A 27,677-nucleotide genomic window follows, 5' to 3' on the forward strand; every position below is an offset into this window, starting at 1 on the left:
CAGCCCCACCAGTGTTCAGCCACATTCAACACTGCAGCCACAGCTTGGACTCTCAGCCACTTTTGGATCATTCCAGCCACAGCTGACAAAGACTCACACATTCTGCACCCTGGCACGCCTGGTCGCAAACGTGGTCCATGCGGTGACAGCGGTTTTCGACGCTACCACAGCAACAAAATCGCGTCTATTGACATCACTCTCTGCAAGCCAATCAGAACCCTGGTAGGCAGTAAACAAGACCCATGACAGCCCACCACCCTGCTTTCGAGGGAACATACCTAGATCCTTTGGGCACATTCACGCCACTACCGATTCCAGTCGCGTAGCTCTCCCCAACTTTAAGAGGTGACATGTGCACGCTTCTTTCTTTGACCTGAAGCTTGATAGCAGCACATCGCCACCACCAGCACTGACTCTCAATATGGCTTCATTCGGCGATGCGACACTCCCCTCTACGCGCCGTACACGCAAGTCCATCGGCGCGACCACATCGTCGAGAAAGAATGGCGACAAGGAGAATGCGACAATCGACGTCGGAAGCACCCTTGCGGAGAGCAGGAAGAAGTCGCGTAGCAAGAGTATTGGCCCTGGAGGTCTGGACGCCCTGAAAAGTGCAAATGGAAACCGCAGAGCTGTAAGCAGTGTCGTCTTGATCATCGTCGTCTCACGCGACTAACATGCGTTCCTTAGTCTTTAGCTGTGCCTTCACGGCCTCCGCCACGTTCTATCTTGAAGCCCACAATGCCCTTACTACCCGAGATTCCACCACATCGAAAGCGCGCATCTGACCTCATCGATCTTGGTCCGCCGCGGTCAAGCACCCCAACGACTACAGGCAGTACCGACCCTACAGGCTCAGGCTCCAAGATTGCCTTGCGCACCGAGGAAGAGCAGCAACAAGCAGCTAAGGAGCGCGAGCGCAGAGACGCAAGACGTAAATCTCTCGCAAATCGCAGAGTATCTTTTGCCGCGGAGGCAACCCTTCACACTTTCCATGAAATCGATTTCATGCAAGACCCGAATACATCAACAAACAAGTCGCGCCGCAGATCCTCTACCTCAGCCCCGCAGAATGAAGAGCCGACGGAGCGGCCATCAACCCCGCCTGAGCAGGATGACGATATCGTACCGCAGTCACCCGACAACCAGAGAGAACTACATCAGAAGAAGCGCAGGAGGAGCTCCACCGCGCCGCTCATGGAGTTTTCCGATGAGGAGCAAGATACCATGGCCACAGGTTTCAGCTCCGACTCTGAGCCAGCGGATGCCGTCGAGGAAGTTGCAGATGACGATGAGGAGGAAGCGTCTGATTCGAATAGCGACTCCGACGATGATGATGGCACGATGATGACCGTCGACGACCATGAAGTTACCAGCGCCTCAGTCATGTCCAGCCGGACAACAGCATCGGATGACGATAATGACGGTTTGGATGAGGCACTCCGCACAGCTGCTCGGCAGGCTGGCACACAAAGGCTCGGTTTCGATGATAGTGATGACGAAGAAGTCATTCCCTCTTTTGGTTGGATCAAGAAGAGCAAGCCTGAAGATGAGGCATCGCAAGGTCAAGAGAACACTGCCCCTCCCCCGCCCGTCCACAATAGCCCGCCCCAGGATGAGGATGGAGATGATCTGGACATGGACATGGACATGGAAATGGATATGACTGCTGCCGTCGGAGGCATCCTCGGTAAACCAGCCAGCGACATCGAACCAGACGAAGAGATGTCCATGGATGTTACCAGAGTACTTGGCGGCATTCTCTCTCGAAATACCAAAACACCCGCTGGGAATGACGTGGAGGACCAGACCATGGAGTTCACCACAGCCGTCGGTGCCATTCGCGATTCCAACGCCGATGACGATCTTTTCGACGACACTGGGGTGGAAAACGAGGATATGTCTATGGAATTCACGAGTGCCATTGGTGGTCTTCTGCCATCACATCCCAAGAACGATGCCACCCAGAAGCGCCGTAGGACAATGACATCCCGCGAGAACCCAGAGGAGGCAACGATGGACATGGATATGACTGTCGGTGTTGGTCGCATACTGCAATTGGCGGACGCGACTATCCACGGAGGAGACGCGACGATGGGCATGGACATGACTCTCCCGGTCGGCCGTATCCTGTCTTCACAGGACGACACATTGAACGAACTGACGACGCCAATGGACATGACGCTCCCTGTTGGCCGTATTCTGCCCTCTTCCCAAGTGTCTGACCAAGATGAAGCAACTATGGGCATGGACATGACCATGGCAATCGGAGGCATCATTCAGCCATCACAACCTCCAGAGTCTCGCCTCGCCGCCAAGAAACTCATGGAAGCGGAAGTGGATAAGCCAGACACCCCTACCAAGTCCATGTCCGCAAAGCCTGCGTCACCTGCCAAGAAGCTGGCTGCCTCGGCCAAGAGACACTCAGTTGCAGGATCAGAAAATGCAAGCAGTCCTGGGTTTAACCCATTCCAAGGCAAAGGCCTTCGTCAGAGCATGCCGGGTACAGGCTCAATGTCAGAATCACCGGCTAGAACCAGAGCTAGAACCAGAACACCCAGCCCGCCAAAGTCTGTCGCTCCTTCATACGCCGCTGCTGGAACATCGCTCGACAGTTCTCCAGTCAAGACGCCCCAATCGGTAAAGAAGCCTGCTCGCTCGAAGTCAAAATCTCCAACTAGAAAGCCTGCAACTCCTTCTCCTGAGAAGACCGCTACTCGGTTGAATATCTTCCAGCAAGATCCAGCCACCGGCGCGAGGACGCCAACCTTTGTTTTGACACCGCAAACCCGAAGGCACTCTGGTATCGGCGCGGACAAGCCGGGCCTCGGGTCACCCCGTGTTGCTGCGCTCCTTGACCGAAGGGGATCTCTCGGTGAGACAGTGCAGGAGTTCGTTCCCGGTAAGGTCCGTGGTGTAGCCTTTGCTAAACCACAGATCATTGAGGATGAAATCGATAGGGCCCGCCAAGAAGAGGAAGACAAAGAGAACGGCAGAAAAATTCTTGAGCGTGAAGCGGATGGTGGCGAAAACGAAAAGGACGCGACCTTGAACTTGAGGGAGATGATTGAAAGCTTGAGCCCTCAGAAGAAGCGACTGCAAAGCCGAAAAAGTCTTCACGTCGGAAGTGCACGGGGACTACTTGGCAAGCGGCCTGCCGAGCTCGATGACGAGGAGGATAGTGAAGACCGCGACGGTATCAAGAGACTCAAAGGCCATCAGGGCAGCCCGGTGAAGAATGTCAAGCTGCAGCAGCCTCCCAGTAAGGCAGAGACTACCGGTCGCCGATTGACACGATCTGCCAGGAAAAGCATGGAGGAAAATGCTGCAGGGGAAGCGACGCCCACTCATTCTGAGTCGCCTCAGAAGTCCGCAAGCTCGGCAAAGTCACCAAAAGGGCACGCTCGATTCAGGGATGTCGAGGAAGACACTGTCCCGCACCCAATGAACCTTGAGGGCTCTCCTGCTCGAGACGAAGCTGAAATCATTGACGACGATGCTGAGGAGCGGATTCACCTGCAGGACTTCCTCAACATGACCTCAATTCGCTTCATGGAGCTCACAACCACCAAACGACGTCACACGCAAGCTCCTGATATGTTCAAGGACTTTGGTGGCAAGGAGGATTTATCACTGGAGAACTGCGTCGTCGCCGGTGCATGCACAGTACCTATGCTTGAGCTCTACCAGCATTCGTGCCGCGAACTCAAGAAGTACATCTCTGAGGGCCGTCGAATCGTTCGCGAGATTGAGTCCGAGACATTTGAGGAGAATCCGCCCTTGTTCCGAGAATACATGTCAGCATCGCCTGATTTCAAGAACATCCTGGACAATCAGTTCAAGAACGGAAAAACTCATGCTCGTCTCGAGAGCAAGGCGATGTGGTACGAGTGGCGAATGAAGCTCCAGGAGGGCCTGAGAGAGGGTCTTGTCAGGATCGCTGAAGGCATGGCCGTCGACGACAAGGTACTCCAGCAACAGCAAAAGTTGCTCTCTTCCGTCTTGCCTGCAATTGTGTCGCGTTTCGAGGTCCTTGAACAAGAGCACAAGAACCTGCGGGCTGTTGCAGAGGAGCTTGCCGATTGCGACCCGGAAGAGCTGGAGACTGCCAGATTCGACTTGGCCGCGCTTGACAACGATGTCCAAGAAAAGACTCGGCGGGTTGAGGAGCTCCGAAAGCAGCTGCAAGAGGCGGAACAAGACGTCGAGCAACTTGCGCAAGAGAAGCAACAATGCCACGAGGACATCAAGGAGGCTGAAAAGATCCGTGAGGAATGCCGAGGTTGGTCGATCAGCGAGATCAGTGCGCTCAAGGGTAAGTTCTTTTTGTTGTATACGAAGAAGTTTGACCCCACCAAGACTGACATGTCTGCAGCCCGAGTGGATTCTCTTGAGAAGCAGCACGGTTGGGCTGTGACTGGGGTTTCCGGAAGCACCGTCTCAATGACTTATCGCCGCGAGATTGAGCTGGTGTTCGACATGGCGTCCTTCCAGCGCGGCCAGAAGAACTCGCGCATTGACCTGTGGTACATTGCCGCAAACCGCGAGAATAACCCCCTGCCCTCAACGCCGGAAAAGGAATTTTTCCTGCAATGTATCCGGGACCACATCCGTGGCTTGCCGCAGAGCCGCACTAAAATTGCGGACCTCCTCCACATGGTTCATGTCGCGTGGGACAAGTCTAATTCCACTTCCAACCAAATTCGCCGGCTTAACGTCACCTTCCCCACGGTTGTCTCCCGGACTTCGGATTCATCCATCGCAGTCAGGTCTTCACTTCTTCTGCCGCCGATTGAGACCAAGGTAGTGATTGCCCTGGAGATCCACGGAGTGAGCAAGCCTGACGGGATCGACTTCACTCTGCAGCCCGATGCAAATGTTGTTTATGGAGAGCACTTCAATACTGGCAAGATGGCTGAGTTCTTGACCACCCACTTGGGCGAAGGGGCATTATCGCAAGAGGAGAGCGTGCCCTCGTGGATTGATGTTGTCGTTGACCTGCATGAGAGGCTCTTGGCGAGGGGAAGGAAGCAAGGCTGAGGAGCGTCGGTGACCGTATCTTGTTATGATTGACGATGGTTGAACATTGTTTTTTGGGAGGCAGTATTTGCGGTTTCGTGGCGCGTATGGCGGATACCCAGAGCTTGATGCAAAGCATTGCTTTTGCTTCCGTAATTATCTGCATAATTTAAACGCAATTGAGTTTCCAACTTAAACCTCGCGTTCCATACCCTATGCAATTTGTTCTACGTGATTTCCTCTGGCCGTCACAGTCGGACGAAGTATCGGTTACGGGATGAGAATGACCGCTCCTCCAGATGGAAGAAGATGCGCGAATTCTAGGGCAGAGATTCTGAATTTGAGCAGTTGGTATGTATGATCTCTGTCAGCATGAGATAAGTACTGAGCGAAACATGAGACACACATAAGGTAACGATCAACATCCAGGGCAAATAATCCCTACAACTGAAGCTTAACGGGATGAGGGTTGGGTCTCGGTGAACGACTGCTCACCAAGGTGCATCACAAAAGAGCAATATCAACACCACATCTACATAGCCGAATCGTCCAACTGATGTGCGAATATTTGTTTACAACGTGACAAGTGATGTCTCAAGAACGCTATCCCGACCAAACCACTACCCCTTCCACCCAGACCGGGCCACCATTATCCCGTCTAGACCCACCTTGATCCTGAATACGCACTCCCTTCTGGTATATTCACCTTACATTATCATGAACTTCACCTGAGCAGACAAGACGAAGGTGAATTATCCGAAAGCCCTGCCTCTCTTCACATCACGTGCCGAACGAACCAACCGCCCACCGCTGACCGCCAGCCGGCCCACCACCCACCCGTTGCCCATATCACTTTTTCTCGCGGCGAAGTTTTGAAAAAACTTCCTCCTCCTTTCCCTCTTTGTCGCGCTTCGATTACGAAATTCATCACCCATTATTTCTTCCCGGCTGCTGTTGCTTGCACGCGCCGCGGATTTGTTTTTCCAATTGACTCACGACTTCCTCACTTACTCCCTGCTACTCGACAAGACCTCACGATGGATCTCGCGTGGTTGACTGAGGCTGGAGAAGTTTCCGCTTCCATCTGGAGGTGGATCTTCTCCATCCTAATCACCACGTACAGCCTCATGTACGACTTCGTCGAACCCTTCACGGAATCCGCGTGGATGGGCGAGATCGTAGGAGCTTCCGGTTCCTTTTGGGACTGGATCTCCTATCTCCTCACCACCGGTGACCAAGCTTTCCGCGCCTTCTTCAACATGGAGTTGGCACCGTTTACCCCGCTCAATTGCGCACTCGTTCTTGCTGTTCGTCTACTCTGTATCGCCGCGACTAAACGCCTTGAGGTGTATAGTCTGAGATGGAAGGACGACGGCAAAGATGATCCCTTGTTTCTCCGCGTCGACGTGGATGATGTCTCGGGCGTCTACAAGATCGAGCGAAAGCCCAGGATTCCTGGTACCTGGCCAGAGGTGTCCTCTCCGACGTCGACCAAATAGTATTGGTCGCGCGAGAGTGATCCCTCTGTTATGTGAGCGATATCCTTCTTTTCTTCATTGAAATTATTTCACGATATGCTGACAACAGGAACAGACCCCCCTCGCCACCGAATCAGGCGGTGAGCGACCCCAAACCTGCTTCTCAGACCGATGTGGAAGCCCTAAAGGCCAAGCAAGAGGAAGAGAAATGCGAGATGTGGGCGATTTACATTGCGGCAATCGAGCAGAGAAAGGCAGAGAACTCTCGCCTGAAGGCACGTCTCGCCAAAGAGCGTCCCCGTCCCACATTCGTCATCGACAAGACCAAGAACCTGCCCGAAGTGATCCAGAAGAGACTTGGTGGCGTTGAAGGATTCGTCCACCACCCCCAGCCGGTCAGCAAGCAAAACTTTAGCCTCCGTGAGTCTATCGACGCTCGCCGCGAGATTGTTTCTAGCAACCAAGCGTTGGCAGCCAGCAACCACGCTTTGGCAGCCAGCAACGAGTCTCTCGCCTCAAGCAACCAGGTGTTGGCTTCGAAGATTGAAGCGTACGGCAAGGTTCAGCAGGACCTCGTCTCACAGCAATTCATGTCAAACTTCAACCTGATCCAGACCTACCGCGGAAAGAGCACGATGCGACCAGTTTCCGAGTTTTTCGATGTCGACAAGAGCACCAGCCAAGCAAGCGTCCCAAGCCAGACGTCGAACGCCCATCTTCATGTTGCAGATGTCGCCCAGACGTCGAGCAAGATGATTCAAGTCACAAAGTCAACACAGACTTCGGATCGCACCCGTCTCTCGTTCTCGCCCATCACTGTCTCGCCTATGTCGATGGCTCCGGTCATGCCCTCGCCGGCTAACTTCAAGACGGTCCAATTCATTGAGCCAACGCAGAACTTGAGTCCTGAGCATTTGTCTTTAGCATCGCTAGTCACCTCCTCGTCAACCCCACCGGTACCGACCTTGCGAGTCGAGCCGAAGAAGACCGACAGCGCCAAGGCCGAGCTTGACTTGACTGCTACGAAGGTGAATGCTCCGCCTGCAAGCCCAATGCCATCGCCAAGTACTCTTGCTGCCTTGGAGAAGATTGTTACCCTTCCCGACTCTCCGGTATTCTCGCACAGTACCCTTGACGAGAAGAACTCCTCAGTTCATGCCTCCCCGAATCTGAACTTGCCATCCAAGACGACTGAGAAGATGCCCTCGCTCGGCACATCTACCACAGAACTCAATGCAGCTGCTGTCATCGCTATTCAGCCCCAGCCTAAGATCGCTGAGAAGTTGCCCTCGCTCATTGGAGAGCTCTCTTCAGACAACATGTTCGTGGTTCAGGCCAAGCGACTCAAGAATGGAGATAAGACATCCTCGCCTGGTACCTCTCCTAGAGTTGGCAATATATTCGAGGCCCACATCAAGACCGCCATCGTCAAGCCCACGGTCGTTCTGCCGCTTTCAGAAGTTCCTGTTCTACCGGCGCCGATCCCCGATGAAGAACCTGCGCCGAGCACCCTGACTCCTCTGATTTCCCAGTCACCTCTTGCCGCTGTCTCTGTCAATGCCTCAGCCAAGACCAACGAAGTTCCCAAGACCGAGAAACTCCATGAGCCAGTTCCTGGAGCACAGTCAATCCTGGTGACTTCTCAAGCCCCGAAGGCAGCTACCGTGGCCGTGATTGCAACTCCTGTCGTTACACCTGGTCTGCCCGACAGCGAAATGGACTGGGAGATAGACGCTCAGCAGAAGTCCCAAATCGCCGAAACAGAGTCTGACGAGGAGAACGAAAAAATGGACGAGGATTCTCCTCTGAAGCTTTTCTCGCAATCCGACTTTGAAGATGGCTCTGTTTCGGGCTCTGACTCTGCACCTCCTACGCCCTCACCTGCTCCTCGTCCGAATGGGCCTCAGCCGCAGCAGGTACTGGACGAACCTATGTTCGATGCACCCCAGATCCGCCCTAACCGCGAGCTTGAGATGGAAGAAGTTGCCGTGCCTTTGGTAGACCGTCCCAACGCCCAGTTTCGACCTGCTCCTGAGGCTGAAATGATAGACGTCCCCGGCCCCGCAAGCTCTGAGTCCCAGTTAAGAGAAGTCCCAGAGAACAAGGAAAGGGAGTGGTCCTCGCCCCCGGTGTCCCCTTCTGTAACCCGGCTTGGTCCTCCTCCCGACTTCGTTGAGGTCGAAAAGGTCCCCGTCCCCGTCAGCGCTGAGCCGGGTTTGAAAAAGTCGCGGGAGAACGTCGAGGAAGAGAGATCTTCCTCTTCGGTATCTCTTCCAGCCCAGGCCACTTCTACTCCAGAGGTTGTGGAGGTCGACAAGGTCACCGTTGCCGCAGCTCCTGAGCCACAGGTGCCAAAGAAGCCCATCAGAATCAAGTTTGTCAAGAAGGCCGCGAATCCGCTGATGACCCCGGTTCGGCCGAAGAAAAAGACGGCAGCGATAGGGCCTGATGCTTCTCCCAGACCCGATGCAGACAGTCCTGACGCCTTGATTGTCCAGGCCCCTGACAACTGGAAGTCTACCGCAAAGGCGGACACTGGGTCGAAGCTCGTACTGCTACCAGTGAGCTCGCTCAAGTCAGTCTCCCAGCCAAGAACGGACCTTCCGCTGGATATTGCCGGATCTCGCAAGCCGAGCCCGCTGTCAAAGACAATCATCGAGCCTGACACAGACGTTACCGAAAAGCCTGAGGGTAGATCGCCGTCTCCCATCGTCACTCGTGCGCCTGAGCCCCCTGCGCAATCTCAAAAGGAGACAACGACACCCACGACAACCACCGAGCCAGAATCTAAAGTACCCGGAGAGCCCAAGGACAGTTCGCCCTCTCCCACAATCCTTCAGATGCCTGAACCGCCTGTGCCTGGAACTGGCCTCCTCGCAACGCCTTCGACGATTCCTGGTCTCTCATGGCCAGCGCCGCCCCCGCCAATGCCCTCGGCGACGCCACAGACCCTCGTCCTTCGAGACCTGCCTCCAGAGCCCGAGAAGGTGGAACCCGAGTCCGACGACGACTCAGACAGCGAGGTAGAGTTCCTAGGAATTGACGAGTACATCCCGCCGCGCAAGGTCATGCCACTGCGTCGCCGTCGTTTGGCATTGGCTCTGGGGCCGGCTCCTACTCCCGAGGCCTCAACCTCCGAGGCTCCTCCCTCCCGATCGCCAACGCCAGAGTCCGAGGTCTTATCGGAACTCCCTTCGGACTCGGACGACGACCAGGCAATGTCTGAGGACGAAGAACCTGCCCCTCGGAAAATCGCCCCGTTGCGTCGGCGTAGATTGGGAGACGAGGAAACGCAACGCGCTCAGGCACAAGAGCACGAGTTCCACAAGAAGAAGCTCCAGGAGGAACAAAAAGAGTTGGACGAGAAGGAAGCGAAGTCCCGGCTTCTGCCGCCACTTCCCATGGTGCCAGCCCCTTTCGTCGTTCGAACTACGCCTTTGAAGTTCAATCCCTTGCCTGCGCCCAATTCTTCGTCCGAGCCTAGTCCTGCGTCGAAGCTCAGTCCTGCGTTGCTTGCCGTCGCTCCTTCGCTTGCTGGACTCGTGGTAGTGATTGGATCCCCGGAGGTGGAGGACGAGCTGAAGAAATCTCTCGAACCGTTATGGGACCTCATCGATTCTGACCAGTTGAAGATGTACGGACCCAAAAGCCTCACGCAGCTGGCTATCAGAAGATGGGGCGAGCTCATGGAACACAAGCGGTACAACAGGGGACAGAGCATCTTCCGTAGTATGTTCGATGATCTCATTGACAAATGGGCCGAGTTGGTTGTGACGGAAACTTTCGTCGCTCACCTCATTGTACCTAATGATGACGAATCACAGGCTGAGATTATGGACCCATGGCTTCAGAAGATCAGAGAAGCCCGGAAGAAATGAACAATCTTGAGACGATATCAAGAAGTCAGCGAGATGTCGAGGACCGCAAGATTGAAGAAAAGGAACGAAAAGACCAAAAAAAAGTCCGAAAATCACAAAACCCGAAAAAAAAACCACCCACACGCACGCGTACGAGCTTACTTACGAAGTTTCTTGAGACGAGATCAAGAGAGCAGATAATGGAAGAGGAAGTCGATGAGAGAGAAAAAGAAAACACCAAAAAAAAGTCTCAAAATCACAAAACCCGAAAAAAACCACCCATCTACCTGTACCACGATCACATAGCACCAGAGAGACTGGAAGACGGAGAGCGACTGACGCGGTGTTTGATTACCGACGTACGAAGAGTTTGCTATGTTTGTTCGGATTACCTGTTTTTCACCTTTGTCCAGCCATTTGTACCACCACCACCGACAGCGCGATTCGCCTGACCTTCGCCTTCGTCGATAGCCCAAGCATCGTCCTCGAGAACCTCCCACTCCGGAACGGCAACCTCACTGATAAGCTTCTTCTTGAGCCTATCAGCAAGCTTCAGGGGGGTGGGAAGCTTGAAACCGCGAATGAATTCGGATCCCTCTGCGCTGCCAAGGAAAGCGTGAGCTGTGCCATGGGAATATCGTCCCATCCACGAGGGAGCTTTACCGAGCTCTTCTTGATCAAGCGCATCGTGCTTCGCCCCGGGAGATGAAGTTGCAGGTGGATAGAGGCGACCAGTCTGGGTGCTGTGAAGTTGTTGGCCAATGAGCAAGTTGTACAAGTTGCGGCCCATATGACACACATCCTCGAACGAGTTACGATCTCCTACAAAGACGCCCTGAGTACTGCAGGCCCAGGCAATATCGTACGCCAGCAATGTCACGCCCTCCAGGAACAAGGAATGAGCAGCAGGGTCTTCCTTGGCCAGTATGGGTAAAGTCTTATCGACGAAGAGTGGCCGCGGGCGAGGCATGTACTGCGGCTGGCTCTCGCGCTCTTCTGCAGAGAAGCTGGTAACGGGCGAGGTTCCAGGAAACGGCACTTCCCCATGCTGATACGACGAGGAAAGATTGAAGATGGTCGGGCGCGGATAGTCTCGATGCGGCAGTGTTATCTCTGCAGGGAGCCTAACCGAGAGGTAATGACTTGTCAAAGCTAGAATGTGGGCGATGTTGGCGAGAGAGGTGGACAAGAGTTCGGGCGAAATAACTGTCAAGGTCAGTTTAAGTGTCACTCGCCAAGTTTGGAGTGCGATACTAACCATTCATAGATGAGAGATCGACGATGTCGACACCCCCGATCTTGTACTCGTACCGAGCAGATGATCCCTTCTTGATGCGACGAAGTCCATACAGCTTGGCGGCCTCCATGCACAAGAAAGATCGAGTCGACGACATCTGGTCCGCACTTCGGGTCCATTTGTACTTGGCAACCGAGATGGAGCGTTCAGTCTCTTCCAGCTGTCTAGTTCTCCGAGCAGCTATGCCACTCGATGCAGATGCAAGGTCGGATTTGCGGCGAATGAGGGCGGCTCTGCGATCAGCAATCTCCTTTCTGGCAGCGGCAATTTCACCCTTGAGTTTCTCAGCTTGGGCGATGATCTGTTCAGTGCGATCTTCGGCCGATCTTTGAGAGGCACTCAGCGACTCGAGAACAACACTTCGACCAGGGCCATCATCTGCCTTGTCCTGAGCAAGCAGGTCGTTGATCTCCTTTTGAAGAGTCTCATTCTCCATCAGCGCCTGCAGATTCTTGATGCGACCCTCATAGCAGTGGTTGCGAGCATCGACGGCACAGAGAAAGGGAAGACGCTGAGCATTGTGAGGCCTACAGCATATGTCGCAATTCATTTTGGCGATTTTCTGGTCGACTCCAGGCAGGCGGCGACTCGAGATGTGATACGATGAGGCGCATGCACAGAGCGTTGTTCCCTCGGAATGACGTTTGGTATTTGAGTTTCCGGTAAGTGGATCTTGGAGAGAAACCCCCCAAGGCCCTGGAAGGAATCACCGACTTGATATATACGCCGACTCTCGGAAAGCAAGGTGCGTCGATCGGGGCGTTCAGACGACCTGTGAGTGGGAGGTCGCTTGGGTCGTCGGTCGAGTCACGGGAACGAGGTCGGGTGAGAGACAATGAATGGGCCAGAATGGGAAACACTCGACTGCCGTTGGTGTTGGCGCAAGCGGACTCCGACAGGCAGCAGGGGTGACCCCATGGGCCATGGCACCCTCCCCCATGTCCCTTTCCTGCGCCACACTTTCTTCCCTTGGCGCTTGCTTCCTTCTTAGCGCCACACTTTGAACTTCTGACAGTCAGATTGCTAACGTCCCTTTGGCAGGCAGGAAACACCAACGGTACCGCTACAGGAGCCATTTGTCGTATTACCTCCCTGGAAGCGGCAGTAACACCCTGAGTGCCTGCCTCTCTCTACACCCGAAAATCAACAGCACTTTCAAGGCGCACCAAAAAAAAGACTCCCATACACAACCAAAACCCAAAAAAGAACAACAACCTTCACCATCGAATTTCTCAGCTTATCTTCTTCGTCCCTCAACTTCCTTGCACAACTTTTCAGGCCCATCAGCAAACATGGCCGACGCGGGAAACAACCAGCAAAAGGCTAAGTCCCTCCAGACTACGAAGACACCTGAGCCTCGTTTGGACCAGCAACTCGCCAACGGTCAGGACAACGGCAACAACACCCCCAGCACTCCGGGTGTCTTTCCGGCTTTTGACTGGGACGATTTCGAAGCCAGGTACGAGAAGGCTCTCGCCGATGCAGACGAGAAGGAGCGCGAGCTCTTGCTCGAATTCGACGGTCTTGTCAAGGTATGTACGATGCCCGCTTTTTTCCAACTTACAGTCATGGTGACCATCATGCTACAGTACTTCAACGTCTGGGCATCCACTTCCAGCGCCCATGACAATGAGCGCGCAGTCAAGCGCCTTCATACCAGACAGAGATTTGTCAATCTGGAGGAACAGAACATGGCTCAGAAGCAGGAACACAGTAAGTTCTCCTTCATCATTGTCTCGCTACCAAGTGCATCCGACTAACAGCTCATTTACAGTGACTGAGGTTCTCCGGGCCTTCCAAAGCGCCCTCGCCCTCTTAAGCAAGTCTTAAGTGCCATCAAGGCTGGAGACAGGAGGAGCAATCACAATGTTTGATTATCTGTGCAAAATACTGCACAAAACACATGTTCGACTTCCCAAGCAGGAGCGCGCTGGTTCGCGTCCCCTTCCCACTTTCCCTGAGTGATGGTGGTGAAGCGGGCCCCACACGTGATCCAAGCTCCGGGCGCCCAACGCGCTGATCCCGCGGTCCTCCCATCCAAATATTCAACTTACCTACTTCCTTCTTACAACAATTTCCTTCTCTCAAATCTTCCTCCACCCAACTTCCTTCCTTCAACACCCATCTCCATCATATCTTCCCTCATTCAACCGCTTTTCCTACAAAACATCCACACCAGAAAAAAAAAAACAGTCAAGAAGCACCACATCAACCCACCAACCTCAAGCTTCCACCCAGGCTGGCTGGCCCAAATGATGCCATCGTTTGCTGCACCAAGCGTCAGCAATGTGAGTCCCTCATCGATACCTTCCAATTTTCATACTGACTCTCATCACAGAACGACTTGGTAGCATTCTTCGAGGCTCATTTCTCTGGTGCGGCAGTCCGCAATTTCCAAGCTGATTTTTTGAATCCAAATCATCAGCCGGACGCTGCAACCACCAATGCCTCAGTCGAAGAAGATGGCGACGTCTTCGAGGAAGAAGACGATCTCGGCTACTATTACGATGGCGTCAAACGAACACTCACTGACGACCAAATCGCCATGTTTCGCCATTCTGAGCTCGAAACCATCAAGCGAGAGCAAGAGCGACGTTCAACGGCAGTACGCCAGGCAGGTGAGACTGGCGAGGATGGCACCCTTCGGGCTGCCGAGCCATCTCGCCCGCCGGGCAAAACTGCTAAGAACAAGAAGAAGAAACGGGGGAAGGGCAAGGGCCAAGAGCCCAAGCCCGACCTCCGCAAACGCACATGGGATGTCGTCGAGTCGGGGCTTGACACCCTCGACTACGATTGACATTCCACCGCCATCAACGCCCGGGCTGGCTGCCTCTGGTCGGGGATCTGTATGCCATTGGTGTTCACTCCTAGACCTTCTGGTGCCGGAAAGAACCATGCGGTCATTGACCCATGGACCTTCTGGTACCAGAAAGAACTGGGGGTGTGCCACTTCTAGACCTTCTGGCGGCTGGAAAGAACCATTGGGTCAGTGACCCGTGGACCTTCCGGTCGTCGGAAAGAACTAGAGGTCGCCACTTTTTGTATACAGACACGATCATGCACTCCCAGCTTTTGCCACCACGCTGAGGATTTTCCCTACGCTCGCGCAACGTGCTGCAGTGCCTTGTGCACTCAGCACCGTTCTAACTGTCGCAGAAATTGGGGGCCTCACACACGCTCTCATATCTGCTTGACGACCTGAACGCTGACGTCGAGGCAAATGCCTCCGTCGGTTCGCGGGGCTTGATGTGCGGGAATCCACCAAAATCCACTGTCATTGAAGGTATGTTCATTTCTCTTTTCTCTTTACCCCAATACCCTGTATGCTATGATGAAAACCTTGTATCGTCATCCTTAGTCGGATCCATTGCCAGAGCTGACTACTGCCGGCCAATTCCGGCGCCTGAGTCGCACTGAGCTTGGACATGTCGAGCAATAATCTTCTCTCTGACAGCATTCTCTCGCACTTCTTGGTCTTTGCAATTACTCAAGTCGAGGGACATCTGCTAACATTGGTTCCCAGGTCAATCGAATCAGGCATGTATTGCCTCGTGGCGGTATGGAAGAGGTGTTGGATGCCGGATGGCGACATAGGAAGAGGCATAAGATGCCATACAGGAAGATGAGAAGAGGCATAAAATGCCCACATTGGGATGGCAGAAGTGGCCTTTTGAGTCGTGTGGGAACAGGAAGTTGCACATGAAGGACGTGAGGATGAGACGATGTCTCAATGGAACAGAAAGGAATGGACGTCTTGGTCTTGCGGAGGAATGATTGATATGATACCCTTGTTTGCTACTGTCGGTCTGAAACGTTTGATGATTACCTTTGGTCATGGGAAAAGGAAATACAGAATGTCTGGAATTGCCAAACACGTTTGTCTTTCGAACAGTACTGTTGCCCTGAATTTGCTAAATTGACAACGATCCAATGATATATGCAACCAACCGTCTGTTTGATGTTCGAGTGAGATGTTCCTGAACCATCTACGAGCCCCAGTGAAGGAGAAGGTGATCTACTCCAAAGCACTGCCTTCCTTCATGAACAGCGACTGTCTGGAACCCTACTATGCGACCTCCCGTTGAGCGCATGACTGACTTCTTACAATCACTGTAGCCATCGCGCCGAAGGGACTCTAGTCAAGGTTCGTGACACAGGTCGAGACAGTTGGACGGCAGGGGCGTGCACGGATCACTTGGTCTTATCGGGCGGCCAGGACGATAAGTGGGAAGGCGCCTTTTCGGTCGACGACCAATCACGGCTCCAGACCGCTAAGCCTGATTTTAGACATCCCACCTTGATTTACTCCCTGCCCCGTTCTCCCACCACCACCACCCGCTCCACGTCCAGCCAGGCTACCTCAGCCACGCCGAGACCCCTCCTCCTCGTCCTGCCTCCGCCGCAAAATCCAACCTCACGCAACATCACCACCCCGTCCCTGTCCAAACCTGCGTACGATCGTAGGCAAAAAAGTCGCCCAACATGGCGCGGGTCTACGCAGATGTCAACCAGAACATGCCCCGCAGCTACTGGGACTACGATTCAGTCAACATTAGTAGGTTTTCAACCTCGCGCTTCCTACCTTGTCTCTCTCGCCCAGAGATCGACTAGGTGTATGCGACCTGCATTCGCCATACCTACTCACCATACGTTGCCCAACTTTACGGATTCACAGTTACTAACCTTTCAATCAATAGGCTGGGGGGTTCTCGAGAACTACGAGGTCGTTAGGAAAATTGGTACGTTTTGTGCTTCCGCCGAGGGTGGCCCCCGCGCCGCGCGCATGCGCCATACCGCCGCATACTCTGCGCGCACGAGTCGAACCGAAGAAAGCATATTTGGCTGATACAGGTCTTCAACAACAGGTCGCGGAAAATACTCCGAGGTCTTTGAGGGCATCAATGTCGTTAACTACCAGAAGTGCGTCATCAAGGTCTTGAAGCCTGTTAAGAAGAAGAAGATCAAGCGTGAGATCAAGATCTTGCAAAACTTGGCGGGAGGACCCAATGTCGTGGCTCTTCTGGACGTGGTCAGGGACTCACAAGTAAGCGAATTCTGCCGTAAGATCATTCGCCAAGTCAGTGGGCTAATGATGCATTTTCGAGTAGAGCAAGACGCCATCCCTCATCTTCGAGCATGTCAATAACACCGACTTCCGAAGCCTCTACCCCAAATTCAACGATCTTGATGTTCGCTACTACATCAATGAGCTACTGAAGGCTCTTGACTTCTGTCACAGCAAGGGCATCATGCACCGCGACGTCAAACCTCACAACGTTATGATCGATCATGAGAACAGAAAGGTACGTATCGCGCTTGGTGGAATACATCATGGTCTTGAAACTAATACTATGCCAGTTGCGACTCATTGACTGGGGTTTGGCCGAGTTTTACCACCAGGGAACTGAGTACAACGTGCGCGTGGCTTCCAGATACTTCAAGGGTCCCGAGTTGTTGGTCGATTTCCAGGAGTACGACTACAGCTTGGACATGTGGAGTCTGGGTGCCATGTTTGCCTCCATGATCTTCCGCAAGGAGCCGTTCTTCCATGGCAACTCTAACTCAGACCAACTTGTCAAGATTGCGAAGGTGCTCGGTACGGACGACCTCTTCGACTACCTCGACAAGTACGAGATCGAGCTCGATGCGCAGTATGACGACATCCTCGGCCGTTTCCAGAAGAAGCCCTGGCACTCTTTCGTCACCGCGGAAAACCAGCGCTTCGTCAGCAATGAAGCGATTGATTTCCTGGACAAGCTTCTTCGATACGACCATCAAGTATGTTGACACCATGCGAGGCGAGACTAGGCGAGGACGATGTACTGACACGCAAGCAGGAACGTCTTACTGCTAAGGAAGCCCAGGCACACCCTTACTTCAACCCTGTTCGGGACCCCGAGGTTTTCAAGCAGCACTTGGCCAACCAGACCGCCTCAGGTGTGAGCAGCAACTGAGTCTAAGTCGTCGGCCAGCTTGGTTTCGCAACTACTCACACCCCACGCGACAATTTGGATCTTCCCTCTGCACATAGACTGTACGCAAGAGGCATAACACTGCAGGCGGCGCAGGCGGTCACTCCGGGACTAGACCCTGCAACCGCAAGCCGGCCCGGGTTCTAGACTAAAGTCCCTTCTTCCAGGAGTGAACATGGCTCGGATCAACGGGACAAAGAAGCATGAAGCGGACCTTCCACCTCCCTCAGTCTCAATACATGGAATGATTATTCGAAATGACTTTTCAAGATGGGTACCTGTTCACGGGCGACGACACGAAAGGTGGTCTACACACATATTTTAGGCGTACAAACGTCGACCAAAGCAAGGAGCAGCGAGGACGAATGGAGAAATGTGGTGGAAGACAGGAAATTTGGCTTGCGTAAGGATCTGGGTTTCACCACACCGGGGATAAGGCGTTTGCGAGGTCCATGCCCCTTCCGTTCCAACTGCCCCTCGACATCCATGACTTTGCATAACGTGGTTTTCATGATTTTCTTTACAGAAGCTCTCTGGTATTCATCTGATGTAGCGACTAATGAGGAAGCTACTTGGCTTCCATGACCTCACCTTAAGGCCACAAGTGCCCCGCTATCTGCTGTTTCTATCTGCGCGTCCGAGAGAGGTTCCTCTGTGCCCCCATGACAAGACCTCGCTCTCCAAGTATGCTTTGATTCCTTGACCCTACAGGCAAGTGAAGCAGAAGTCTCTGTCGCATCGAAATCCATCCTCACCACAGCGCCTCATATTCCCGCCGGGCGTTTGGACAAGTGAGCCTGACGGGCTGCCAAAGTGAACTCGCGTGGGCGTGGCAAACGCCCACGCCGCCTTACGCTTCTTGCCTCTGGCAGTCTCTGTGCCTGTAGTGGTCGCACCTGCTGCACCCGTATTCCCGCTCCCGCGAACGAGCGGGCTTCTCTGCTTCATGGGCGTCGTGATCTTGGTGTGCGGTCCGGCAAGGAGGTCCGAGGTGTAGGATGTGCGTCTACGTTCGGCCGATGAGCCGCCGCCCGAGGCCGCTGTGTGGGTTTTGAAGAGGTCTAGGGTGAGTTCGTCTTCGTCGTCGGAGAGGAGGGAGATGAAGGAGTTTCTGGAGGCCGAGTCGCGCGTGGTTCGGGGTTGGTGGTGTCTCGACGATGAGGATGGTGTGCTGGGGACGACCTTTTGGTTCTGTGTGAAATTTGGCGAGGGGTCAGAGAAGGGTGGGGGTGTAAGGGATTCCGACTTTGCGAGTGTTGATGATGCAGACTTGTGGCTTCTCGGCTTTGTTCGACGCTCTGAGCTGGCGGACGCGCGGGGCCTGGCGGCCTTTCTAGTCTTGGCTGACGATTTGCTAACGGAGTACTTCTTTAGAGGACTGCTGGATTGGAGACGCATGTGTTTGAAGGGCGATGTGGCTGTTTTGTCGACGGCTCCCGAGGACTTTGTCGGTGATGACGGACGACCTCTTCGAAGAGGCGGCCCGAGGAGGCTTCCTCTTGATTGTGGTGGGAGAATGGGAAGCTCAATCTCCATTGCTTCGGATTCGGGTTCGGCTTCGGGCGCGCTTGTTTCGTCGATGTCGTCGAGGCCGAGGGGGATTGTGAAGGGCTCGATGACTTCCTCGTCATCGTCTTGCTGTGTTTCTCCCATTTGTTGGAGTTCCTCGGGCTCACTTTGAGTGCCTTGCCGAGTCCCATCCTGAGCTTCCTCTTGGACCTGCTCCTGGACCTGTTCTTGGACTTGCTCATCGGTACCCTCCTGGATCTCCTCGTTGATGTTTTCCTGAATCTCTTTCTGGATCTCCTCCTGGATATCCTCCTGGATCTCTTCATGAAATTGTTTCTGGAAATCGTCATGAATCTGCTCCTGTATCTCCTGAGCCTCCTCCAAGATCATTTCTCCAAGCACATTATGGTTGGCGGGTGTATGGAGATTCTGCTTTAAGCTCTCCTGAATCTTAGGCTCCTGCGCCGCCAAGACCTCATTTTGCGACGGAGCCTCTGCACCAGCCGGATTCGTTGGTTCTGTGGAGGAATGTCCCTCTATCGGACTGATTTCAGGGAGAACTTCCGCTGATAAGATCGTGAAGTTCATGTCAGACCCAATGGGCCTCTCGCTAACTTCTTCGATTTGAAGACTTCCCTGTTCCTCGCTAAGTTCTGCGAGCGCATCGACCTGCTGCTCAGAGATTCCGATGTCGATGTCACTAGGTTCTATCGAAGCCATCTTGCTGGTCGTGAACGGTCCGTCATTGGACTCCACACGAGATGGCCGGTGGTCGTCTAATGTCGATAACTTCTCCAAAGGCCCGGACGTGGCCTCTATTGCATGGTCTGCCACTTCAACCGCACCCGAAATAGTATCCATCTCCTTTCCGCTGCGAAGCTTTCTAATGCGAGTTGTGGGAATACCTTCCTCGTCATCAGAGAAGTCGTATGAGGAGTCAATTCTATGCCTGACGAATGTTTCCTTCGGCGGCTCAGCGGGGTTCGCAGTTGGTGCTTTGACAGGCACAGCCGTCTCGACCGAGCCAGCCGCAGGATCGCCCACTGTCACAAGAGCTGTCGAAGTGGTTTCGGAGACGGTCAGGTTAGCAAGCTGGGGCGCCAGGGCCTCATGTTGGTGATCCGACTCAAAGATATCCATATCCTCGGGATCTTCGACTAATGTGATCTCCTCTGGGGAGGGAATCTTGGAGAACAACTCGATCACGAATCGGTGCTTTGGCCTGTCCTGCGACTCCTTTTCGGTCACAAAACTAGTCGAGTTCTGGTCACCCTCAACCTCAACTCCGGCTTCAGCTCCAGCTTCAACTCCAACTTCAGTTGGTAATCCTAACGATTGGTCTTGAGCTTCTTTTTCGGTTGGTTGACTCGGCTTGGTAGCTTCTGCCTCTTGAGAAACTCCTCCTGGTTTGATAACTTTGGCTGGGATGAGTTGTCTTCTCGGTCTTGGGCCTTCTTTCACAGAAGTTTTATTCTGATTGAGCCAGCCAATCTCTCTCGAGAGGGTTTTTGATATGGCGGGTTTCGAACTTGATGGTTTGGCTTCGGTAGGTGGTTCAAGCTCTCGTGCATCGTTTTTGACAGTGGTGCCTACTGCCTCCTCCAAGGTGGTATCCGTATTATCCGATGTCTTTTTCGCAGCCCTAAGCCCCTTATCTACAACGGCAACTCCAAGAAGATCGTCTTCGTTATCGTCGTCTTGGTCGGTGAATGCCTGTAATAACTTTGTTGACATTGGTCTCGCCATCCTAGGGACTTCGTTCCTCGCGCGGATGAGCTGCTTCATGTCGATCTGAGCAGGCTCAGGTAATGCTTTCTCCTCATCGGTATCGCGCCGCGAAGACCACACAGACTTGAATCCTCGACTGGTGGGGAAGCGGTATCTGGCACCATAAAGTTTTGTCATCAAGTCGTCGCCAAGTTTGGGCTTGCTGATCTCGGGGACCCTCCAAGTTGGATCGACAGGTTCTGGTTCATGTCCCCAAACATCTGAGGACGGATTCGAGGTGCTGGGTCCTGGCTGGCGCGGTTGAGCAAAGCTGGACAGTCGTTGATCAGATCCTGGTGTTGATACGCCTGGCGAGACACTCGGCCGGGTTGGGTGCTGCCGTAGTTCGCCCTTTTGCTTGCTTATGAGGGCCCCTGGGTGAGATGCTTCATCGTCTTCGTTGTCTGACGCATCTGGGCTCCCATCCTCGCCCCCATCATCTTCGCCTAAGCCACCATCCTCCTCATCGTCGTCAGATGCAAATGCTTCCTCCAAGAGTACACCCTCGTCCTCGTCTTCGTCATCGTCATCCTCTGGGATTCCGGTGTCTCTCTCATATCTCATGCCGGCCAAGTGACCATTATCTGTAATGATCTTGCCGGTCCTGAGGTCGATTTCATCACCGATACCTGTGAAGTCCTTTTCATACTTTTGAAAGATGTGCTCAAAGGTCGATTTCAGTTTGAAGGCGGCAAATGCACGGGATTGTTCGAAGCGAAAGCCGGGATCCCGCATCTGAGACACCTCCTCGGGCTCATAGTTGAGCTCGTCATCTTCGTCTTCTTTTGGCTTTTGATCGAGCCTTGGCCTCTTTGTGGGCGGTTCCATGTTGCCGGTCAGAAGCCTTAGAACCCCGAACTCATGCCGCTTGGAGAAGGCGGTGGCTTGGACATTAATGATTATGGAGAACGAAACGGCGATGATGAGATCCGAATAAGCGTCACTTGATGAACTCGGCATGGAAAGACGCGCTTCGACGCGGTGCACGGATGCATCGAATTCTCGCGTAAAGTGTAAAGCACGGGCCACGTGGGGTGCTGCCGTTGCCAGAGGCACCCGACAACTGCGCTGAGTGTGCGACGAATGATCCGTTCTACCACGAGGCAATTTACCAAGCTATCCGGCTTGAGCAGGTCGCAGGAAACTTTGACCTCATTCTTATTATAGCTTTTGGAGTATGGGCTCATGAATCAATGCTCTTTGTCTTCGTTGACCAATGTGATTTGGGCGCAAAACAATCAAGTTGAGGTTCACGAATGCCCAAGCGGACTACCTAATCTGTGCCACAGCTGCCTCAGTTGTTCTTTCAGTGGTCCAGAATATCATCGACTCATCACAATACATGATCGAAACAAGTAGAAACATAACGGAAAGCTCAGGTTGAATCGTTTTTAAGCTGAAAGTGAGCGCAAACTGGAAACGGAAGGGAAATCTCATCGAGTTGTCAGCAAGAGTGGTGGCACCCTAGGGGGTGAACTTAGCGTCTGCAGGACATCCGCAGGTACCTACCTCCACTGCCCTTTAGGTGACATCACAAGACCTCCCTCCTACCTTCAACCCTTTAATTTCAGAGCTTGCAACATGCGCGACACAGCAAAATGATTTGCCAAAAGTGTCGCACGCCGCTCAGACTAGACAGTTCCCTCGAGGAGTTGAATCCTGCGGCGTACGATCTTCTCGTCGGTCAGCACAAGCTTTCCCTCATCCGAAACGGCGCGCGCAAGGTAGCTAACCGAAACAGCTTCTTCCTCACAACAGTCACCCAAGAAGACGCCTTCATCACGGCCATACCATCCACAGGATGGCCAAAGAAAGGTGCTCTATGACAAGGTCTCGCAGAATGCGGCCTCTGCGACGTTCAAGCGCCATGGCAGTGGGCCATCGAGTTCGGCGCAACGAGATTCGACCATGTCCTTCATCTACCTTACCGAGTCACAAGTCGCTCAGCCAGTGCTTTCCCGACCCGATCCGCTGCCATCGAATACGAAATCAAACAGGGGGAACAAGGGCGGACAGAAGTCTCTTGAAGAAGAGCGCGGCGGTAGCAAGGCGCACGAGATAGAACGCATCAACAAGTTGTTCGAAATCCTCTCCGCGCGATCCGACATCGACCATCCCATCTGCGTCGAGTGTACCGATATGCTCGTAGAAGGTCTTCAGAAAAAACTTGAGGCTGCAGCGAGGGAGCGCGATGCCTATGTCGGCTTCTTGAAACAAGTGCAGAGCGACCAGCCGAACGAGGAGGATGTCAAAGCCCAAGAGGAAGCTCTGAAGAAGGCAAGGCAGGCCGAGACAGACGCCATGGCTGAGTTGCTACGCTTGGAGCAGGAAAAGGCATCTGTGGACGCGGAGATTATTGCTTTAGAGGAGGAGTCACAACAGCTTGACCACGAAGAAGAGCAGTTCTGGCGCGAGCGTAACGCCTTTGCTACCAAACTTGCCGACTTTCAAAACGAGCGCGACAGCACGAATTCCAGGTTCGATAACGATGCTCAGCTGTTGGAGAAGCTGCAACGCTCAAACGTATACAACGACACGTTCTGCATCAGCCACGACGGCACGTTTGCTACTATCAACGGGCTCCGTCTTGGCCGACTGTCGAACAAACCTGTTGATTGGCCTGAGATCAATGCAGCATGGGGCCACGCCCTTCTTCTGCTAGTCACAGTTGCTGACAAGCTAGGCTACAAATTTGACGGGTTCGAGCCGCAGCCCATGGGAAGCACTTCAAAAATCATTCGGTTTGAACTCCCGTCGCCAACGGCCAGCCGTTTAGGATCGCATCGGAACGCGCCACCGCCAGCTCCGAAGAAGCATGTTCTGGAGCTTTTCTCTAACGGAGATTTGCCTCTGGGACTGACATTCATGCACCGCAAGTTCGACAATGCGATGGTAGCATTTCTTGAACTCGTGCGACAGCTTGGCGCTTTCGTGCATCGACAGACGGCGGCCGACGGCCATCCACTTAGCCTTCCCTATAAGATTGAGGGCGACAAGATCATGGATGTGAGCATCAAGCTCGGCATTGCTCAAGATGATGGGTGGACGAAGGCGTGTAAGCTCACGCTAACGTGCTGCAAATTTCTGCTTGCACACGCTAGTAACGTGAATACGAGCGCGAGGGCTGCGAATAATCAATAATGACTGCACAAATTCGACGCATATCAAACAGGACTCGGATCATGGAGTTGAGGAGCTTTCTTGGCAGGTATAGATCAAGCGTATCATTTGGAGTTCACGGTGTATTACTATGAACAGGTCACAAGAAGCAGTGCATTCATTCTCTTGTTATTGCTTCCTACTGGAAAATCGCTTGCAGATCCTTGGAGAGGATCTCGTTATTTGTGCTGACATCTCCCAATCGTAGACTCGAGTTGGGACCAACCTAGCATGTAACACTGGCAACTCATAAACTACCTTGCAATCATCTCGCGATGAGACTTGACATGCAGCTTCCGGACGATGATTCAAAGCACGTGACGTAATTGCGAATATTCCCACGTCGCAATCTGACTGCATGCAGCTGGCCAAGTCAGCCTTGGTTGACGCCTGTTGGTGGCAGTCTGCGGCCATTCAGGCAGCAAGGCGCTCTCACGAAACATAAGCCGCTCGGCTGCCTCAATTGTCTTACACCACGGAACACACCCATGCAAGCCTAATGCACTGTTCTTTCCAAGAAAACCAATCAGTCATTTCGCGACCATATTACTTGCCTAGATGCGGGGTGATAGCTCGCCTTATCTGCTGCACCATGACCTGGCATAGAAGACAGTGTTCTATTGGCTGCTCAGCCTGCCTGCTGCCGCCTGCCGATGAACCCGAGAGCCGCAAAGAGCCATGAGCGTTAAAAAGGATCGATTCATCCACATCAACTTTACTTCTGTTGTCTCCGGCGTCATCCAGCCTGTCATTCTTTTCTCTTATCCTACTTCTTGCCGTGTAACACCAGGACTCTTACCTGACGTAGATTGCCTGTCATGGGTGGCCAAGCAGACAACGTAAGATTGCTGATGGACCTTACATTCTGGGGTTTTTGTGCAGACTAGCTAATAAACTTTAGACCATTGACGATGATGCCGGCTCGACAGTCAGCTTCGAGGAAGTTGACTACCGGCGCACCACCAAGCAAAGCCAGGCTCTCGTAGCCAGGAGAAGCCTGGAAAGAGAGACACCGTCAGACATTCTATACGTTCTGCAATACTTGGGCATCGGTGGCAAAGTCATCGACAGTGAGTCAATAACACTGATCGCCCCTTTCCGTTACGCTCTGTTAACATGACCAGGTCGTGAGAGCAGCAATCCTTTCAAGGAGATCCCCGACTATGGGAAGAAGGACGGCGAGACCACTCAGCGGACTGTCAATTCTGTGCTCGAGATCGTGACAAAGGTCAACACCAGTGCCAAGATCAGACGTGTGCGTCGTCGTCGGTCTCCGCATATCAGATATCCCGACGATGATTACACGTCGGCGTCTTCGGACAGCGAGAATGATGAGCGCGCGAAGGCCGGGAAGATTGAACGCACGCAGATGATTATCCACTCGCCGCATCTCATCAACGCATTGAGGGCGGTTGTAGCATACTACCCCAATGTCAATCTTCTAGGAGACACGGTGACCATCGATGCTCCTTACCGAGTTATCGTGCACCACCTCGACGCCCTCAAACAGTACAGATTCCACCAGCCTGCCAGCCACTCCACCGAGTACGCTCGTCTGACGGCGAACCACATTGATGTTCTTTTGAGTTTCATCGATCAGGCTGTCGGGGAGTCTATCCGGACTGAACAAGAACGACATCGTCGCAATGTCCCAGTTGCAACGTTCCAGAACTACTGGATGGCTCTGAAGCCAGGTGAGGTCATCTATGTCAATCATGATGACCTCTGGGAGCCCCACGTCATTAGCAGTACTTACCAGGATGTCACTTTGAGTGGACGCAACCGCCACCTGCAGGTGGTTGCCTGGGTCCTTGAGATGGGACACAACCGGATGAACCGAAAAATGTCTCAGTTCACTATTCCTTCGTGGACCGGCGAGCAGATCATCCCTTCTCTGAAGATCATTCCAGCTCGCTTCTTCCAGGATGACCCGCAAGCAATGCTGCAGAAGCAGCTGAGGCTCGGGAAGCTGTACTGGGAGCTTCTCCAACGCCCAACCTATATGGAGTATGACGGAATGCTTGTGCAGGCTCAACCTGGATCTCACTCGGGCCCGATCTTCAGCCGTGGTCCTTCAGGCTATGTGAGTCTTCCTACCTGGCCCCTTTGATTAATGACAGCAACTAAACTTCCAACAGATGACTGGTCGAGTGATTTGCGATGCCGAAGGCTTCGGTCGTTTCAACTTCCGTGCACCAGAGAACCGGAACGGCCCTCCGGGCCCGCCACGTCAAGTAGTGCCCCCAGGCATGATGCCTGGACAGCATCATGGACCGCCGCCTGCTCAAGACCATCTCCCGCATTTCCTTCCACGTTGCGGCTGCAAGGAATGTACCAAGGAGACCGATCGCACCGACTTATCACCGTTCGCGGGCTTTGACGACGTTAATCCCCTGACATCGCCAGCGCCTACTTCCGATATCTTCTACATTGCCTGCACCAACATCATTCCGGCCTTCCTTCTCGGCGATCGCCGTTGGGGCCACTTGAACCTCGACCATGTGAAGCCCGTCATCACAGACCGTGAAGCATTCAAGTATCTCGTCCTAGACGACGAGATCAAGATGACAGTCAAGGCCCTCATCGGCAAGTTCGCGGCAGCAGAGTCCGGAAAAGTCTCACCCTGGGCCAACGACTTTATCAAGAACAAGGGCGAAGGCCGCATCTTCCTTCTCCACGGCGCCCCGGGCGTCGGCAAGACCTGCACCGCCGAGTGTGTCGCAGAGCTGACCAATCGACCCCTCATCTCCCTCACCTCGGGCGACCTCAGCGTCAACTCGCACAGCGTGGAGCACAACCTCTCCTACTTCCTCGAGCTGGGCCAGCGCTTCGGCGCCCTTGTCCTCCTCGACGAGGCGGACGTCTACCTCGAGCGCCGCCGCGCAAAAGACATTGCCCGCAACGGCCTCGTCTCGGTGTTCCTACGCGCGCTCGAGTACTATCGCGGCGTGCTCTTCTTGACGACGAACCGCGTCCAGGCGTTCGATGCGGCTTTTACCTCGCGCATCCACGTCGCGCTGCACTACAAGAATCTAACGGATGTCGACCGCGAGCGCATCTGGGCCAACAACTTCGAGCGTCTCGACAGGGACTCGCACGGCCGCGTGCGTGTTGCGATCGCTACGCGCGAGTACGCCTACGACTCGCGCGATGTACGCGCTCTGCGGTGGAACGGTCGCGAGATCCGCAACGCGCTGCAGACTGCGCTCGCGCTTGCCGAGAGCGATGCTGCGGAGGAGGGCACCGACCGTATTTGCGTTACGGACAAGCACCTGCGGGCTGTGGTCAAGATGAGCCGCGGCTTCAGGGACTACCTCCGTAGTGGCAGTGTCTATGACGGGGAGAGCGAGGTCGGTGAGAGTGAGGGAGAGGAAGGAGATATTTATTCTGACTAAGCTTTCGTGTTTGGGTGTTTCTTGAAGAGACTGGGCAGATTTTAATTGTTCAACTCGGGTGGCCTTTTGCTTTGTAGGCTGGTTATTCACGAAGACTATGATAAGATTGACATAATGAGCATTGAATGTTGGATAGTTAGAACAACTTGATGAGTTAACTAATAAATTGACAAGTGCCTCCTTGTGGTTCAGCTGTAAACCAACTTATCCCTTTTCACTCACCT

General features: G+C 53.6%; 9 protein-coding genes across 9 annotated transcripts; 7 read left to right on the plus strand and 2 right to left on the minus strand.

Annotated features, from left to right (window-relative positions):
• Positions 1–421: 421 nt before the first annotated feature.
• CTAM01_01610 (Spc7 kinetochore protein) lies at positions 422–5,040 on the plus strand (the record flags this gene model as incomplete). Its single annotated transcript, XM_060517652.1, has 2 exons — positions 422–634; positions 691–5,040. 2 exons carry the CDS (start codon positions 422–424, stop codon positions 5,038–5,040), a joined length of 4,563 nt encoding a protein of 1,520 aa, XP_060388113.1.
• Positions 5,041–6,056: 1,016 nt separating this feature from the next.
• Positions 6,057–10,375, plus strand: CTAM01_01611 (uncharacterized protein; the record flags this gene model as incomplete). The annotated part of the gene is made up of 2 exons (XM_060517653.1): positions 6,057–6,505; positions 6,613–10,375. The coding sequence occupies 2 exons, from the start codon at positions 6,057–6,059 to the stop codon at positions 10,373–10,375; spliced, it is 4,212 nt and encodes a 1,403-aa protein (XP_060388114.1).
• A 367-nt stretch (positions 10,376–10,742) lies between these two features.
• CTAM01_01612 (uncharacterized protein) lies at positions 10,743–12,201 on the minus strand (the record flags this gene model as incomplete). Its single annotated transcript, XM_060517654.1, has 2 exons — positions 10,743–11,560; positions 11,613–12,201. The coding sequence occupies 2 exons, from the start codon at positions 12,199–12,201 to the stop codon at positions 10,743–10,745; spliced, it is 1,407 nt and encodes a 468-aa protein (XP_060388115.1).
• A 742-nt stretch (positions 12,202–12,943) lies between these two features.
• CTAM01_01613 (uncharacterized protein) lies at positions 12,944–13,481 on the plus strand (the record flags this gene model as incomplete). Its single annotated transcript, XM_060517655.1, has 3 exons — positions 12,944–13,183; positions 13,241–13,364; positions 13,426–13,481. 3 exons carry the CDS (start codon positions 12,944–12,946, stop codon positions 13,479–13,481), a joined length of 420 nt encoding a protein of 139 aa, XP_060388116.1.
• A 425-nt stretch (positions 13,482–13,906) lies between these two features.
• On the plus strand, positions 13,907–14,448 carry CTAM01_01614 (uncharacterized protein; the record flags this gene model as incomplete). The annotated part of the gene is made up of 2 exons (XM_060517656.1): positions 13,907–13,939; positions 13,990–14,448. The coding sequence occupies 2 exons, from the start codon at positions 13,907–13,909 to the stop codon at positions 14,446–14,448; spliced, it is 492 nt and encodes a 163-aa protein (XP_060388117.1).
• A 1,685-nt stretch (positions 14,449–16,133) lies between these two features.
• On the plus strand, positions 16,134–17,605 carry CTAM01_01615 (casein kinase II subunit alpha; the record flags this gene model as incomplete). The annotated part of the gene is made up of 6 exons (XM_060517657.1): positions 16,134–16,206; positions 16,349–16,390; positions 16,517–16,695; positions 16,760–16,954; positions 17,010–17,429; positions 17,489–17,605. The coding sequence occupies 6 exons, from the start codon at positions 16,134–16,136 to the stop codon at positions 17,603–17,605; spliced, it is 1,026 nt and encodes a 341-aa protein (XP_060388118.1).
• A 723-nt stretch (positions 17,606–18,328) lies between these two features.
• CTAM01_01616 (uncharacterized protein) lies at positions 18,329–21,859 on the minus strand (the record flags this gene model as incomplete). The annotated part of the gene is made up of 1 exon (XM_060517658.1): positions 18,329–21,859. One exon carries the CDS (start codon positions 21,857–21,859, stop codon positions 18,329–18,331), a length of 3,531 nt encoding a protein of 1,176 aa, XP_060388119.1.
• Positions 21,860–22,497: 638 nt separating this feature from the next.
• Positions 22,498–24,040, plus strand: CTAM01_01617 (autophagy protein Apg6; the record flags this gene model as incomplete). Its single annotated transcript, XM_060517659.1, has 2 exons — positions 22,498–22,582; positions 22,641–24,040. The coding sequence occupies 2 exons, from the start codon at positions 22,498–22,500 to the stop codon at positions 24,038–24,040; spliced, it is 1,485 nt and encodes a 494-aa protein (XP_060388120.1).
• Positions 24,041–24,876: 836 nt separating this feature from the next.
• On the plus strand, positions 24,877–27,453 carry CTAM01_01618 (ATPase; the record flags this gene model as incomplete). Its single annotated transcript, XM_060517660.1, has 4 exons — positions 24,877–24,897; positions 24,960–25,128; positions 25,183–26,141; positions 26,197–27,453. The coding sequence occupies 4 exons, from the start codon at positions 24,877–24,879 to the stop codon at positions 27,451–27,453; spliced, it is 2,406 nt and encodes an 801-aa protein (XP_060388121.1).
• Positions 27,454–27,677: the final 224 nt, after the last annotated feature.

Source organism: Colletotrichum tamarilloi, assembly GCF_030869305.1.
Source record: "Colletotrichum tamarilloi strain Tom-12 chromosome Unknown Scaffold_3.1, whole genome shotgun sequence".
Lineage (NCBI taxonomy): Eukaryota > Fungi > Ascomycota > Sordariomycetes > Glomerellales > Glomerellaceae > Colletotrichum > Colletotrichum tamarilloi.